We start from the raw sequence: 17,078 nt of genomic DNA on the forward strand, positions 1-17,078 counted from the left end.
TATGGTGTTTGTACCTGTACTGGAAACAGAGAGAGAGAATACCCAATACACTGCACATTTCTTTCTTTCCATATATATATATATATATAAATATATGGCTGCGTACACAGGAACTGCATTTGCTGCAGGAAAGCTGTCATTCTAGAATTACTATAACCTGCCTATTACATAGTTGCAGGTAGAGTGGAGAATGGAGACAAATACTAAATCCACGGTCCTTGCTCTGCCTTTGTAGAGATTTTCAATCATGCACAGAACAGTGCGGGTTTGGTGGGGTTTATGGCCGTACAGTATCAGAGAGCCCTCTTGGAGTGAAGTCATTCCTTCCCACTAAACCTCCGTTCCTCCGAATGCAGCTACCAGAGTTTGTAGATGTGAGTTCCAATCGATGGACGTAACGTGATCCAGCTGGTTGGAGGCCAGGTTTTGGAAAAGTTTCAGTTCTAAGTTCTAAGTGATGGCATGAGACACATACGTGCTTCACACACAAAACTCTTAACTCTCTGCGCTCCATCGGCTTTGCCTACCCTACATTTTTAATTCAACCCAAACTCTACCAACTGGCTCACAAGCCCTACAGATAAGGGTGCCCTGCACTACACTGTCAAATGGATTTAAAATATATGCAATGTCTATGCGGGTGCTGCATAAGAGAACCCCACTGCTCGGGACCTTTAAACCTCTACGGTACAGCACTCTAGAAAATATACTGTGGCAAACAATCCTGCACTGGCCGAGCAATGGCCTGGAGCGCTAAATCGGGGTCTTTTCCATCACTAGAAGTTAAACATTCATGGTCTGTACGTTGGGGTTTGCATGCAATCATACAATGACTCGAGTGAACCAATATGAAAGTGGCTCCTTTTAGATATTCCAGTCAACATGCATGTAACATAGTATGACATAGATTTTTAGATATACATCTATGAATGGGAAACACATATGCCCATTTTATGCAGCTTGATTGGGGTGTTTACAGCTTCATGAGAACAACTGGTACCTCCATCATTTAAGTGTATACAAAAGTATTAGTGTGTATATAATACATACACAAACACGCGCGCACACACAAATAAATGTGTGTATATAAGTACATATATGTTGTATATAAGTGGGTGTATATATAGAAAGAGAGCTAGATATAGATATAGATACATGATATATCTAATCTCTCCTACAGGTATTTCGATACCGCCCAATATGAGACATATTTAATAAAACGTATCTATCGTTTTCCAGATGCAGGGTTACAATACCCTTATCAATACGTCTCTCTCAATCTACTGAGACTACCTATATTAAAAACTTGGACAGAACGGGTAGACCACACTGTCTCAATTTACAATTCATTTTTAATTTGGTCACAATTATCAAGTGCGGAATTACTGTGCAACCCGGACAAATCATGTGGACCGTGAGATTTAACATTGGCTTCTATGGAGTATAAATTATGGTACAAATCAAAAGGAAAAACCCGTATTGCAAAGCCGGGCGAGCGGGTTTTAAGGATTATGGTTTTGTTCCTTTTCACTATTTCTCATTTATCTTTTATGAAACAAGATGGAAAAGAGCATAAATCAAAACAGAAAACAAAAGACAAAAATTAAATTGATGCAAACCTCTGCTATCTCTAGAGATAAATAAATAAAAACGCCACTCCTTGGTTTTTTAAAAAAAAAATGAACAGAAAACTCAACAGAAATTTCTGTGTTTACATCTAATAAACTGCCCTAAATTTCCTGCACCCAGTCACACAGAATGGAGACATACACATGCGGTTATGTCCTGCATTGTGGTGTGCCGCATCAGGAAAATACAGCACCTTTAACTGGATCCAAATGCTACTAATGCATCTCGCTAAAATCCACTGACCCTTTCTCGTTGTTCTTTTTTCCTTTTCTCTGTTTTTTTTTTTTTCTATTTTTAGCACCCCCTGGCCCAATTTTTTTCTTTGCAGACACACTTTCCTTGTGAAACGTTATTTTAAGTGGTAAATACCCCCACTCCCTCCTCTATACCCTCACCCTGGGGCGTGGACAGAGGCGCTGTGGCAAAAAGGGCAATTATAGTGGCGTTTCATGAAACTGGGAGGTAAAGGTCTTGAGCCTTATAACAGAAGGTGAGCGTTATTACTGAGATCTTTATATCAAGCGGGAGTGAAGTATCATCAACTAGTTTCAGCTTTTAGTACTATTTTAACAATCCTTGAGCACCTAGTAACAGAAACTGACCCGAAATACCTGGCGATACTGTCCCCCAGTTCTAATGACCTTGATCCTAAAGCTTGATCGGTCACATAGCATATGTTAAAGCCACATCCATTCTGTCTTGGAAGGGCCCTCGCACATGTTTGGCATTTAACAGAACAAAAGAAAAGAGCAAAGGCCGTGGAAGCTGGGAAGGAACTGAAGCTGTAACCAAAAACTTAGTGTGGGGGGCGGAATCTCTCCTTTCCAACCCCCCACAAAAATGCGAGAGAGATAATAAAATCCATATGCAACAAAATCGGCCCATAAAGAAGCCATTACAGGGATGCACGCACAAAAGGATGGGATTCCCGAACTTTAGGGTTACTGTATGAGCAATGCAGAGCTGGAAGAAACTGTACATTTTAGGATCCTGTTTATCCCTCTGTGAGAACATGTGATGGTTGGATAAATAAAGCTGGTAGAAAGACTTTTAACATTCTCCTAATCCTGTGTGTTTCTAACAGTCTATAGGTGACTATAGATACGTTAATAAGGGACATACTAGTGAGACAGACCGACTTGCATCACAGACCCATGCACAAGTTGTCTCACCAGCCTCCATACATCATGCTATGCTCATTTGGACAGAGATCCTCATTGAAATACAGTTGGGAGCTCTAATAAAATGTAAAAATTTCACTGGAGATCAACTAGAATGAAGAGGCCATTCATACTGTCAGGAAGCGAACTGGAAAATAAAAAGTTCTCTATTAAAGGTTCCCCTTGGAGCTTTCCCACAGCAAGATGGGGGGAAATATCTCCAGCACTGGAAATGCAGAAGGTCTCCCCGTCAGCAGCAACTTTTCGTCTATTTCGCTACCTATTTGTCTATTTCACTATTACAAGGGGGCACAGGTCTTACATGAGGATCAGCTAAGGTTCATGTTTCCATACTTGCCCGGATTTAATGCTCTGCAGGTTCTGAAGACAGCTGAAAAATACGCTTTTTACCCAAATAAAGAAAAACAAGATCTAAAGGAAAGGGCAAATATAAACCCTCTAGTGAATAAAATTAGCACAATTATTGTTCCTACGAACTCAGGGATAATTATATTTAGTGCCCTATAGAGAAGATTTTGGTAAGATTAATGTAATTTTTTTTTTAATTGTAAAAAGTAGGTTTTCTACAGAACTGTCCACATATTTGTCTATTTAAGCAGGTTTTTTGGGGAGGAGGGGGGGATTCCTTATGGTCTTAGTCACCTGAGTCATGGGGGGGGGGGGCCCACAATGATTTCATCTTGATTTAAAACTCAAATTATTTTGTTTTCCCAAAAAAATTCAGACTTAAAAGAATTACAGCAAAACTGAAACTTTGTTTTGTTTTGTTTAAATTAACCTTTGAAAGAACAGAATTAAATTCAAAGACAAATTAAAGTAACCAAATACCATTTTTTTTAACAGCAATGAAAAAAGAAAAAAAAACTTCAAATTTTCCCCCTCCTTTACAGTATTTGGGAAATCTTGTTTCTCATTTCTGAGTTTTCCACACCACATGCAATCACTGTGCTCTGGTCTATTTATTAGACACTGGTAGACTGAATAATATTTCGCAAAAGCCATTATGAGCCTCTGAACACAGATAACCCATTTTCTAGTCTCACCACTGAAGCAGCCATGGGAGTTTATTCTAAATAATCATGTGGCAATAACTGGCAGTATACGATGCTTTTTGTTATATATTTCGGGTTCTCACAGTGTATGTTCATGGCTCCACGGTATACATTTCCCACAGTTAAGTTTTCTTTTAAAGTCAAACTGGAAGATCTATTCTGTTTTCAAGAGCCCAAAATAATACCAGCTCAGGATCCTGCATGGAAGGAAAACTTTAATTTACCCAAAGTTCATTATCAAGGAGTATGGAAGAGTTTAAATATCTCACAACAGAAATTGGGCAAATTTAAGAACACACACCCATGGCTTGCAGAGCCCCTAGGTATGGTCCTTAGGGCAGGTCAGGGCTATCTTATTGGGCTTAATATGAATCTCTAAAGGTAATGCGGCCTTTTTTGGTTCTGACTTCCCGAGAAATGGAAATCCTCACTGTTGAAAAATACACACGAATCCGCAGCCCTCCTGCACTTCAAGTAATATCAAAATTACTTGCCCACAGAGACCTCATCTTTATACCAGGAGCGAGGCTTCTTCTTCAGCCATTTGTAAACTTTAAAAAGGCAACTGAAAAAAAGATTCCAGCATGAGCCATATTTACCTGCGTCCAATATACACCTGAACCAGCAGGCAGTAATCAGAGAAAGATGAACAACTGTCATCGGAGGGAGGGTGTTTAATTCAACAAGAAGAGAGTTCCTAAGTGACGTGTAATTGATTTTACAGTCTGCAGTGGTTCTGAAAACTGCTATAATTTGTTCACCTTGGCTAAGCAGACTCACAACTTCCCAGAATTGGCTTCTGGGTGAAAGGATATTTGATGCCAGCACCATGTCTGCCAAAAAACAGAGCTGTAAAATTAATATCTATATCTACTGGGTTTGCATCAGTTTTGTTTCAACAAGGACTTACAAGTTTAAAAGTGAAACTCTCACAAAGCCCCTTAAAACTAGCATCCGTAAATAAAATAAAATATAATGGTTCGGGGTTTTTTTTCCTGTTAAATATGAGACTTACTGGTAGCTGCCATCTATTATATAAAAAAAAAATCCATTATTCACTGCAAATGGATATTGCCCAGAATTGCTTTTTTTGCAACAAATACTTTTATTAATAAAACATACTGATTTCCTGAGGATATCAAATCACTATGCAAGTGAAACCAAATAAAATAATAGCTAGACCAAATCTACGTCTATATACACATGTATGCATGCGTCCTTCTGCCACTCCCAGTTTTACAACAGAGGAGTCTGAATGAGCAAATTGACAGGATTCATTATTTAGGAATGCTTTGCTTTGCAACAAGTCAGCAATAACACCCACCCACACACACACACACACACAAGACAAATAAATTAATGCAGACTGTTTGCAACTCTCCAGGTAGGCATCTCTCTCACTCCTTAGGGAAATCAGGCCTCGGCTGAGCTGGAAAGTTGGTGGCAACTTTCATATAAAATAATCTCCCCAGCGTCTGTGATAAGCCTGCCCTTTCTGCTCCCACTCCATGAACAAACAGAAAAACCCAGGCACCATCTGATTTCACCTTTCACCTTATTCGCCTCAGCCTGACTCAGCTTGAATGGATCATTAAGTTTGCATTCTGTCCTGATCACTGCCGCTGGGCTTTTTAGAGGAGAGAGGGAGAAGGAAATATATGTGTGTGTGTATGTGTGTGTATATCTACACACCTACATGCATACATAGAGAGAGATCTATCTCCCAGCAGTAACTGCTCTGTGCATCCCTGGAGAATAAAAGACCTTCATGTCCCAGCCAACACAACCACCCACCAAACAAACACATGTACAACAGCAAAACGATGATGTGAGCCAGATTCTCTCCCCCATCTCCCCCAGCCCAGCTCCCTCTTTACTAGGACTGCAGGGATGCTGGCTGTCTCTGATGCTGCCCTGGGGTTGCACAGACAGGGGGGCGGGTGTGGAGGGTGCACGCATGCATTTGGCTTCTCTCTACCTTACCTGGGGTTGCTCTTGTTCCAATAAACAGCATAACGATCCGAGATAACTTTCCCAGTATCATCAGTCCAGACACAAACCCCGACCAGGGCTACCAGCAGCACGGCCACCTCCAAATGCACCATCGTATTTTATCGTCCTTTCTTTCTTCTTTTCTCTCTCTCCTCCCCACCCCACCTTCCGATTTATCTGCAAGGCTTCGCTTTACCAAGAATGCAACCGGTTCATTTATTCCCAGAGCCTCTGGCTGCCCTTTCTCTTGATGCAACTAAACACTCCTGATTCATTCAGAGCAGCGGATCCCCTTTTGCAAGCATTGCTAGGCAGCGTGTGCAGTTCCTGTGTGCAGTCGCCCCTTGTTGCAAAGTCTGTTGCAATCGGATCTTTTGAAAACAAAAGTATTGCCAGGCTTCAGGATGATCTGATTCTGTGGGTGTAGGTGGGGCTGTGGGGATTTTTGTTTTAAATAATCCAGCGGTGGATGAAAGTCCTGTGAAGGTGAGGGGCAGAATTCACCGATAACTTTCTCCCTTCGCCTTGTTCTCGTGCATTCTCTCTGCACCAGCAAAGTCCCTGGTTCTCAAACTCTGCAGGCGGTTTTCCTGCAGGAGAAGTGAAGGGATCCCATGGCTTTAAAAATAAAAAAAATCTTCAATCCAATCGGTGCCAATGTGAAGGAAAAGAAGAGCCAGGAACAGCGGCAGTCGGCGGAATCAAGAGACAGGTTGCAAACGACCCCCCCTTACCATTTCTGAGCAGTCCTGGTCCAGCCCTCGCCAAAGGGGAGCAAAGTCAACAGGCAAAGTTTGTGGTTCCTCTTCTCCCCGAGAGCACCCCCACACGGACACATCCCACCTCTTCCGAGGAGGAAAAGCAACAGAAAACAGGCAACTTCGCACTCAGCTACAGCGATGCGGGGGGGTCCTTCAGTCTCAGAGCCGCCCCATCTTCCTCGGCAATTCCACAGCCCAGCAAGAGAGCCACAAACTTTCCCAAGAGTGAATAATTTCTTCCCCCACCCCCAAACCAAACTTTTCCCCAAGTTCTTCTTCTTTTAAAGGCTCCTTCTTCCCTCCGTTCCCCGGCGAGAGTCGTGGCTTTTTTCGGGTGCCTTCCCCACACCTGTAAAACCAGGCTGGGATGAGATCCGGGGAAGAGGCTCAGCTGCGGGCTCCAACAGGTTCCCAGCGCCCCTCCCGCAGCCAGGATCCTCCCCTCCCTGCCTTCACTTCAGACTGAGGCAGAAGCCGAAGGACCCAACATTGCACCGAAACGAAATACAAAAGGCGGAGGCCGGGGGGGCAGGCGGCCTCTCCTCCCCCCCACCCCGGTATGTTAATGCAAGTGCATCACGCTCCTCAGTGGTGCCCCCCCATCCCTCAGCCCAAAGTTGCAGAGATGTGCAGGGAAACTGCCCCCTCGGCGGCGGCGGCTGCTCAGCGGCTCTGCCGCGGGACTTGCAGGCTCCGAGTGAATGAAACGGATTTTTTTCTACATTGTTGCCGCTTGCGGTCACCCTCCCCGCGGCCCGGCCCCCCATTCACAGAGGCGGAGCCCCGGCTCAAGGTTGGTTGGCCGGCACCAGGCTCGCCCGGGCTTGGGGCCCCCCCGCATGTGGGTGTCTCTCGCCCAGTCAATCTCGGCTCTGCAGAGCGAGAGGGGCGGCTTGGAAGTGGCTCTCCCCGAGCCAGAGCAGCTGGGCTGGATGAACCAGGCTTCAGGGCTGCGCTTTTCACTCCCTGGCTCCAGGGCCGGGGGGGGGGGTATCCGTTTGTTCCTGGGGGTCTCTTTAGTGACCCGGGCAAGGATCACCTTACAAAAATACAGTCAATGGGCCCAGATAGGGGTAGGGAGCCAGGCAGACCACATGGGGTGAGAGAGAGCAGATCAAATACCCTGCATTGATACAGGCCTCTTTCTCTCTAGATCACAGGTGATCGAATCAAATAGTAATCTAATAATGAGAGTTTGCACATATAGGTTGCTTTCCTTTGCAGATCTTGTAGACAGACAATATTGCATATTTATAATCATACATAATACTTATACAGCCCTTTGCATTGAAAGCCCTGTCCCATTATACACAGCGCCTTTCATCCCCAAACCCCGCACAGACTGGACGAGGCAGGGGGCGGCCTGCTGGCACGCAGCGACCCACCTTCCAGCAGGGATACAGCAAGGCGGGCCCTGCAGAATCGCTGATGTAAACGGTGGTGGTTTAGATCACTGCTGCAGGATAATTTTCTAACACCAGCGCAGGGGGAGGAGAACTCTTTAGCCAGGAATACAGGAGCAAACCCCTGTGAAAAACACCTGGGGATCCTTACTTCCCAAGCAGGCAGATGGGAGCTTGGTTATTTAAGGTCTCTTCTAAAAGCCCCCCACACAGTAAAGTGTACGGTGAGCCACTTACCAGCCTCAGATGACAGCCTGAGACTGCAAAGTGCTGAGCACCCTCACCTCCCAATGACTTCAGGTGAGAGCTGAGGGCCTTATAGTTGCAGACCCCTAAGCACAAATTATCATCACCTCAAAAGAATACGCTGATGCTGAGCAGGGGGGGGGAAGAGGTATGAGCCTGCAGCTCCATCTCGTCCAGGCGAGCCTCTCAACTGACAAAGCCAAGCTCTCACTCGGATCTAGTATTGCTGAAGCGCCAGGTTTACAAAGCTATTTAGGCATCTAAAGCTGCAGAGAGGTGCCTAGTGGGCTTTTCAAAAGTGACGAGGTGCCCACTGAAATCAGTGGGAGTCAGACGCTTTCGTACATCTGACGAGGTGGCTTGCAGCATGTTTAGGGACCTGTTTTCCCCTTGAAATCTGGCCCTTAATCTCAGGTACTTTTAGTTTTGGAGGAGGGTTTTTTAACACAAAACAAGCTCTAGTATAAAGCACCTGGATAGGTGCAATATGAATAAAATATGGATTTGCATCATTATTTGGCAAATCTCAATTGAAAACGCCAGTGAACTGTGGGTGTTACACCCCCCAACAATAAAGGCAGAATTCTTCCTCCTCCTGTGCAACTGACTTCTCTGTCATCAAAGTCATACATCTCCTTACCTGACTCCCATCAAGATATTTCTCTATCAAGCCACCGTCAACCAATCTTTCTTCCTGTCAGCAGGAAGCTATCATAAAGCTGTCCACTTGTCCATCAGTTTTACTTGTTTTCATTCATCAAGCCCAGCCACTAAAAGCCTTTTCCCCACACCGACGGGGCTCGCACATGGTCCCGCCATGTATGATCACAGCGGCAATGGCCAGCAAGAGAAAGGATTTGGAAAGAGGGGACCGACCCTGGGTGTAGTGTCAGGCTGCGGCCAGTTGGGCTGTGTAAAACTGCGGCCTGAAGTGCAAAGGAGGGAAAAATACACTAAAACATATTGTGTCCAAGCAGCAGAGCAAGAGAAGTGAGCTTGAGGCTTGGTAAAAACTGGAGCAGTCCCCAAGCCAAGCCAGAATGGAGATTTTTCCAAGACCTTCAAGCACCCAGAATTGGAATGCTGGGACCCAGGAGAGGACTCTTTAAAGAGTTACTCTGGCCACTCATAAATAGCTTAGCATGGTCTGAGATGGGCTTATGAAGCAGAACTACTGGGAATAGGTTGACTCTGGCCTAGAGCTTCTGGATTGGTGTTCATGTGACCCATAACGATAACAGGCTTTCCATGACGAGGGGAGAGGGGATTTCGTACTGGAGGAGAAGCTTCTCATGACCTTGACCTGTCAAAAGCTGGAGCCAAACAACGGCATCTGTCCTGAGGAAGAAACAACCTAGGATAAACATTATATTCTTGGACAGCAGGCAGAAAAGGTACCCAGGCTGAGAACTTGCAAATGATCTTTGCCACTTACGTGTTCTCTGATAGGCCAGAAAGCCTCTCAAGTTTGTGCTGGTAAGACAGAGCTCAGAAAGCTCAAGCACTTCAGGGTGGCTGCTTGGTATAGTATATTACAGATTCTGACGTGGACCAGAGAAGGAAGCATCTGATCATATGGGGGACAACTTTGTTACACCACTTCCAGGGTGTAATTTCATGGCTGGTAATCATCTTCCTGTATGTGTTTATGGTAGCACCTCAATGTCTCAGTCAGAATCAGAGCCCTACTGTGCTAGGCTGTGAACAGACACATGGTGAGAGATGGTCCCTGTCCAAAGAGTCCAACTAAACCAGAGAGACAAAAGATTAGCATACCCATTTTACAGATGGGGAACTGAGGCCCAGAAAGATGAAGTGACTTGCCCAAGGGAGTCCATGGCAGAGCTGGGAAGGGCACTGTGCTCCCCTGAGTCCCATTCCATAAGATCATCCTTCCTCTCAACTCCCTTTGGTTTCAAAAGGATTTACACCTGCTTAGGCCAGGGCTGTATTTGATCCCTTTTTTAAATGCAATAGAAAACAATGCCTGGGCCTACCCAAGCATCTAGCTGCAGCACAAGGGAGTGGCCCATGGAAGTCAGAATTTGGGACACCTGAGGACAAGGGGAGCCTCGTGCTCTTGGAAGATCCCCTCGAGCTGACTGATGGGGCAGAGAGAAGATCCCCTAACGTGGATGGGATTAGCGGGACCATAGGCAGAGAAAAAGCACAATCCCTCCCACGGTCAATCCAGCAGGAAAGCTGCTCAGGACTGATTTCCACTCCCTGACACCGGGCTGCCTGGCCATGTTACTTCGCAGCTGGATGGTGGCTGCTGGCAGGAAGCTTACAAATGCCAATTAAGATAAAAAAAAACTTTTAACTTCAAACACAATCGAGAGAGCAGAAACACAGAGAGAAATGTTTTCCCTCTAGGGGAGCTCTCAGAACGACGCGAGTTTTCTTTTAAATTCACGGCCAGTTCCCATCCAGGTTACCCCTGTCCTTGCGACACCATCTTCTAAAAAGAATAACGATGACACAGCTCACATTTTTGTGTGGGGCTCCTGATCCTGAAGGATCCCAAGCTAGGGGAGGAATACTTCACCAAGGACAGAGGTGCAGCCTGCCCTGGGATGGAACACAGCAACTGAGCACCTGCAAGCCTGCCCAAAAGCGTACAGACCGAGGGTGGAGGGTATCGAGCACAACCTGAACTAGAAGGAGAATTCTGAGAGGCTGAATGTAAACTCCAGCTCTGATATTCAGTCCAGCTGCCATGTTAACGCCTCTCTTGGGGCTAACACACAATAGGCCAGGGACCAGAGATCTGACTCTGCTATAGACTTTTGATGTGTCTCAGTTTTCTGATCTGGACAGCGGGATGGGGCGGGACAAGGGCTTTAGCTGCATGGATCTGAGCGAGAATTGGTTCATTCCCTGTTTGCAAAGCACTTTGAGATCCTTCAGTGGAAGGTGTTAAAGTAGAGCAAAGCATTATTAGCTACAGGGTTGGTGACAGCGACAAGAGGGGAGGATCTGGCCTGTACAGCTCATCCGAAAAATAGCCTCCATGCCCCGCTGGCTCAGTACTCAGAGAGAAGAGCACCATCTGCTGAAGCACCAACCAAAACTGATGTGGGGGTGGTCTCCCATCTGACAACTGGATCCAGGCTGACTTCACCTAGGTTATGCAAAGCAACAGGCTTGCAGCAAGCACAGGACCTGCCACAGCTACAACCCAAAGAGGAGGATGCCCTGTGTGGCAGCTGATGGGATCGCACTCTGACCGGAAGGACAGGTCCCAGCAGGGACTGAGCAATAGCCTTCCCTTGGTCACCCCGCGTTCCTAAGCCCGCTCAGGATGGGCTCAGAGGAGATTGCCAAATGCTGGACACAGGCCCATCTCCCAGCAGGCAGCTTGGCATCAGGAGGCAGATGGCATTCCCTTCTCACTAGCACTCCGATTCCAGCGCTGCTCTGAGTCCATGATGCTGATAGGACTCACATCAAGACATGGACAAGGGGATCAAAAGCTATTGGTTGGATTGGGGCCAGTGGTTTCCTGCAGATATCCTTCCACTGAGCTGCTCTGGTCCTTCCCATCTTCCTGGTGCTAGCTCCCAAGGAAACCCTGCATTTCTGACCCACCCCCCATGACTACCCCACTTCTCATCCCTGCTGGATCCACAGGACTGCAAGCCACACGTGCTAGTGCCCTTCCCAGCTCGGCACCACTGAAGGCTGAACTGAGGCAGCTCCAGCAGAGGAAGATAAGAGGGACATGGCAAAGTAGGCTAAACGTCTCTCTCAGCGCATCAGCTAAAGGACACGTTTCCCTGCCGTTTGACGTCTGCAGTAACAGATTTAGGCCTCCTCTTATGTCCTATCACACTTACGAGGTAGAGCTGAGCTCGGAGAGGGGTCAGGCAGAGACCTTTTCCTAGGCATCAGAAGCGAAACTCCGGCAGCTTTCGATTTCCCAGCTTCTTTGTGTGTGTCTGTGAGGCATCCAGGAACATTAACAATAACCATTCATTTCCACGGCATCATCTCCCCACATCTAAAAATGTATCTACGGACACTGGCTCAGGCAGCAGGATTCAGGTGTGGATCCAGAGTTCAAACACCCTGAAGTTGCTGGCAATGGGATCTGGAATCTGGACTCAGTCCATTATTAAGGCAGGAGTCTGTTTGCAAAAGTTCAGATCACACACACACACACACACACACACACACACACACACACACACACACACACACACACACACACACACACACACACACACGTACGTCAGGGATTTAAGATCCATCACACACACACACGTACGTACATACGTACGTCAGGGATTTAAGATCCATGATGTTGGGGATTCTGATCCAGGGTTTGATGTGGAATGTGTTTTGCATTTGGCAAATCTCCTTTGAGTTTAGAAAGCCATGGAGACCCAGAGGTGGGCATTGTACCTCTCCTCTGCTCCACGGGTGATCTCTCTATTGTATACACAAAGCTACGTTAGAGGAACGTTATTAAGGTTGCAAAGTCAAGCCCTCAAAAGTTAAGAAATGCCAGAATTAAGGCTGTAGGTACAACATTAACTCAGCCCACTTGTGGATATGCATTAGGATACAGTCTTCAATTAAATGATCACATATATTATTTTTCCCACAGGGCCCCTGCCCCATTCAGTGCACGGGATTTAATGAACAGCTGGTCAATATTTCGTTTTCTCCTCATTGTTCAAAAACTACAGTTCTGTTGGCACAGCTTATTCCAACCCTTTCCCGCCACCGCTGTGTGAAAGCAGCTAAGCCAGCGTGGGCAGCGGGTATCAAAGACCAGGGCAGGCTGAGCTTCCCCTAGCCCAGGCCATTACCCTGCCCGCCAGGGTCGGCTCCAGGCACCAGCGAAGGAAGCAGGCACCTGGCGCAGCCAATGGAAAGGAGCGGCACATCAGGGTATTTGGCGGCAGGTCCCTTAGACCCTCTCAGAGGGAAGGACCTGCCGCCGAATTGCCGCAGAAGAATGAAGCGGCGCAGTCAGGGCCGGTGCTACCATTAAGGCGAACTAGGCGATTGCCTAGGGTGCCAAGATTTGGGGGTGCCAAAAAGTGGTGCCCCCAATTCTTTTTTTTTACAGCAGTTCCTCCCTGAGTGAGCGGTAGCTGCTCCACTTCTCCCGCCTCCCAGACTTGCAGCGCCAATCAGCTGTTTGGCGCCTCAAACCTGGGAGGGGAGGAGAATTAGAGCAGGGGCAGCATGCTCGGGGAGGACATGGAGCAGAGGTGAGCTGGGGTGGGGAGGTGCTGCACGGCTCCCTTGGGGGGGAGTTGCCACAGGGGGGGCTGCCATGCGGGGACACCTCAGGGCAGGGGGGGTGAGAAGCTGCTGCAGGGCTGGGGCGAGGGGGCACAAGGTGGATGTTTCGCCTAGGGTACGAAACTTCCTTGCACCGGCCCTGGGCGCGGTAGAGCTGCGGCCAAAGTGCCGCCAATCGTGGCTTTATCTTTTTTTTTCCCCCACTTCGCTGCTTGGGGTGGCAAAAAAGCTGGAGCCGGCCCTGCTGCCTGTGTTTGCCCCGAGGCCCTGCCTCCTTCCCCCTAAAGCTGGTGTAACCCACACACCTCCTGGGCGTGGTGCTCTGTTCCATCTAGTGACACCAAAACCACTTCAGGATTAACAAGTCTGCTGCAGCCTGAGCTAAGGGCCATGTGGCATAGCGGCTCGTGCATTTAGCTCCAGAGGTCCCACGTTCGATCCGGCCCACCGACGATGGTGGAGGGTGTCTGTCGGTGTTACACGGGCAGGGGCTCAGTTCCAGGGCCAGGTAAGCCAGCAAAAGCGCCTACGCCAGGTCTATCACCACAGCTGTGGCAGTCAGGACTCACACCCCTGGCTGCCACAGCTAGGCCAGCAAAACTTTAGAGTACAGACATGGCCACAGTGACACCCATATGGTTCGTCAGCAGGCTTGGAACCTTCAGAGCCACTACACAGGGCTCTTCTGCTGGCACTAAGGAAGTACCCGACAAGGAGACGGGGTGGGACACTTTGCTGAAGAGGTACATGGATATTTCCTGAGGCTCACCCTTCCTCTGCTGCCAGCAATCTTGGGTTTCATTCCAGGCCCTGGAGGGGAGCGTGCTCGAGGGGGCACAGAGTCTTCTACTCATTCCCTCCCATGTTGATCCGTTCTGCCGTGTCTCTGCTAACCTGTCCTTGTCCCAGTCCTGTCCCTTCTTCCGCAGCCTGGACTCCTCGTCCCAGTCCCATTTTCCACTCCTCCGGCATCTCATCCCAGTCCCAATCTTCGTGTCCAGCCTGTCCTAACCTCTGACCCCTGCAGACCCCCCGTCTCAGTCCCAGTTCCCGCACTCCCAGCTCCTCATGCTAGTTGTTTTTCTCCCCCCACCACCTGCCCATGTTCTCAAACCCCGCCGGCTTCCAGTCGCAATTTCCTTCCCCAGGAGTCTTGTCCAGGCTCAATGTGTTTCATTTCCCAACACCCCCCCCTCCACACTCCTTATCCCAGACTCTTGTCCCACCCAGTCCCAGTTCTTCCCCCTCATCAGATCTGCCACCCCTCGGCCTCACCTCCTTCCCCCATCCCATTGGGTCCCAGTCCCAGTCTCCTTGCCCAGCCAGTTACACTCCCCTCACTCCCCATCCAGATTCCCAGTCCCAAGTTCCTTCTTCCCCAGCTCCCGCCCCTGCAGGTCCGGCCTTTGTCTCCTCTATGTCTGAATTAAACAGCTTCCTCCTCCCTGCTGCAGGGGCCAGCGAGGGAGTTATCAAGAACACAGGATAGACAGTCTCCCTGCACACAGTTCAGGTGCCCAGAGATGCAATTGCAGGGAAAGTCCTGCTCAGCCCTAAGCTGGAACACACTCAGTGCACTAAAACCCTGGGAAACTTAGCAGTTAAAAATCTAGGAAGGCTCTGCTGAGCATGTGCAAACTGCAGATTTTCAAAGCTGTATAACTTGGCCAAATTTGGGCCGATTTTCACAGGGATGGTAAAAGGCACATCCCTGACACAGAGGCCACTGCTTGCCAAGTTTCAAGTTTCTGCTCTAAAGTATGGGGAGGTTAAAGCTTTTCAAAGGAAAGGTGGCCAGAATTTGCTAGCATGGGGGGAGGGGGGGGGCAAAACGATGTATTTTTCCCTAGACAGATTCTTGGAAATGGCTTAATTGTTTTGACTGAAATTTTCCAGAGTAATCCAGCCTCAGACAGACACCCAGCATGGACAATGTCAGCCCAAATGGTTGAAGTTTGGCAAAGTTCTAAGTGACTGAAAACAGGATCTTATCATGGGAAGCATTGGGCCACCTACTCCCGGCTTTGCTCCTGAGCTGCTAAATGACTTTGGGCAGCTAACTGCATTTAGATTGCAAGCTCCGGGTGCAGGGACTGTCTCGTGCGATGTGTTTGTAGTACAATGCCTAGCACCATGGGGTCAACGATCTTCACTGGACCCTCGAGATGCTACTATAATATGAACAACATGAAAACCTGCCTGAGGAGGTTGTGAAGGCTAGGACTATAACAAGGTTTAAAAGAGAAGTGGATAAATTCATGGTGGCTAAGTCCATAAATGGCTATTAGCCAGGATGGGTAAAGAATGGTGTCCATAGCCTCTGTTCATCAGAGGATGGAGATGGATGGCAGGAGAGAGATCACTTGATCATTGCCTGTTAGGTTCACTGCTCTGGGGCACCTGGCACTGGTCACTGTCAGTAGGCAGGATACTGGGCTGGATGGACCTTTGGTCTGACCCGGTACGGCCGTTCTTATGGCCTTAATGGGAAAGAGAATCTAAGAGGAGCCTTCCCATTCCAAGTCCTACGGCTCTAACAGATAACCCACATGTACACATTGTTGTGCTGAGCGTTGCAAAGTGACATCAGATTTCTCCATTGTATTTTCCTTTTATGTTTTCAGTTTATTCTTTCTTTTTTAAAAACGGAGTGAGCCAGGATCCTCAGCTGGTGTAAATCAGCCTCAAGGGAGGGATGCTGATTTACACCAGCAGAGGATCTGGCCCTGTGCTGTTCATGTTCCTAAAGGGTGAAGATGTCGTTGCTGGGCAAATTTAGCTCTGCGCGTACTTGAGTGCTGGGAGGAATTGGGTGGGACGGATGAAGGGGAGAAAGTATGAAGGAAACACTGATCCAAGATGCTTTGTCTCTGTGTATGTAGCTCATATGAAACGCTGGCTGCTCTGTGACAATGGTGAGGGGTAGTCCATGCGGGCTGGTAATCAAATGATACTTAGGTGCAGGAGGAGAAGTGGGGATGGGCTCTATACCCTTTGTGCCTGCAACATTTTGGGCTGCTCTAGGGCCACCATGTCCCTGGGGTAAATTAAAGCAGCCCCCCACACACCGCCCCGGAGCTCTTAGGTACAGGAAATTCCCCAAAGTTGGCTACGGGTCACTTCGCAGTCTGGAGCAGCACAGAAACTCCAGTACAGCATGCGCTATGAAGACTCCCCCTCTCATCTTTAGCCCCACCCCTGGCATGTGCCCTGTGGCAAGGCTTGTAAAGAAGGCAGCGCAGGGCCCTGCCTGCCCCTGGCCCCTGTAAACCACCAAAGCAACATATGGAGATGACACTGGAGACAGAAACCATCCCCTAGCTTTTCTATAGGTGCTTTACATCCATAGGTCTTTCACGTGCTCTCCAAAGCCAGTGAACTATTATTATCCCATTTTGCAGATGGGGAAACTGAGGCACAGAGTGATTAACAGCCAGCTGGCCAGAACAGCTCAGTTTCCATTAAGGCACTTAGATGAAGCAGCCAGATTTTCAAAAGTGCTCAGCAGCCAGCACCCCCCCTTGTCCAAACGTTCAACCAGCTAATGACTTTGGG

The 17,078-nt window shown here is 48.0% G+C and overlaps 1 protein-coding gene across 1 annotated transcript in view; it reads right to left on the bottom strand.

Annotated features, from left to right (window-relative positions):
• Positions 1 to 7,136, bottom strand: part of EFNA2 (ephrin A2) — a 150,307-nt gene extending 143,171 nt beyond the window's left edge. The window contains exon 1 of the mRNA XM_030540526.1: positions 5,846 to 7,136. Within this exon, the coding sequence (XP_030396386.1) occupies positions 5,846 to 5,967 (122 nt within the window). The 5' untranslated portion in view covers positions 5,968 to 7,136. The remainder of the gene's footprint in view (positions 1 to 5,845) is intronic.
• Between the last annotated feature and the right edge of the window lie 9,942 nt (positions 7,137 to 17,078).

Source organism: Gopherus evgoodei, chromosome 22, assembly GCF_007399415.2.
Source record: "Gopherus evgoodei ecotype Sinaloan lineage chromosome 22, rGopEvg1_v1.p, whole genome shotgun sequence".
In the NCBI taxonomy this organism is placed as follows: Eukaryota; Metazoa; Chordata; order Testudines; family Testudinidae; genus Gopherus; species Gopherus evgoodei.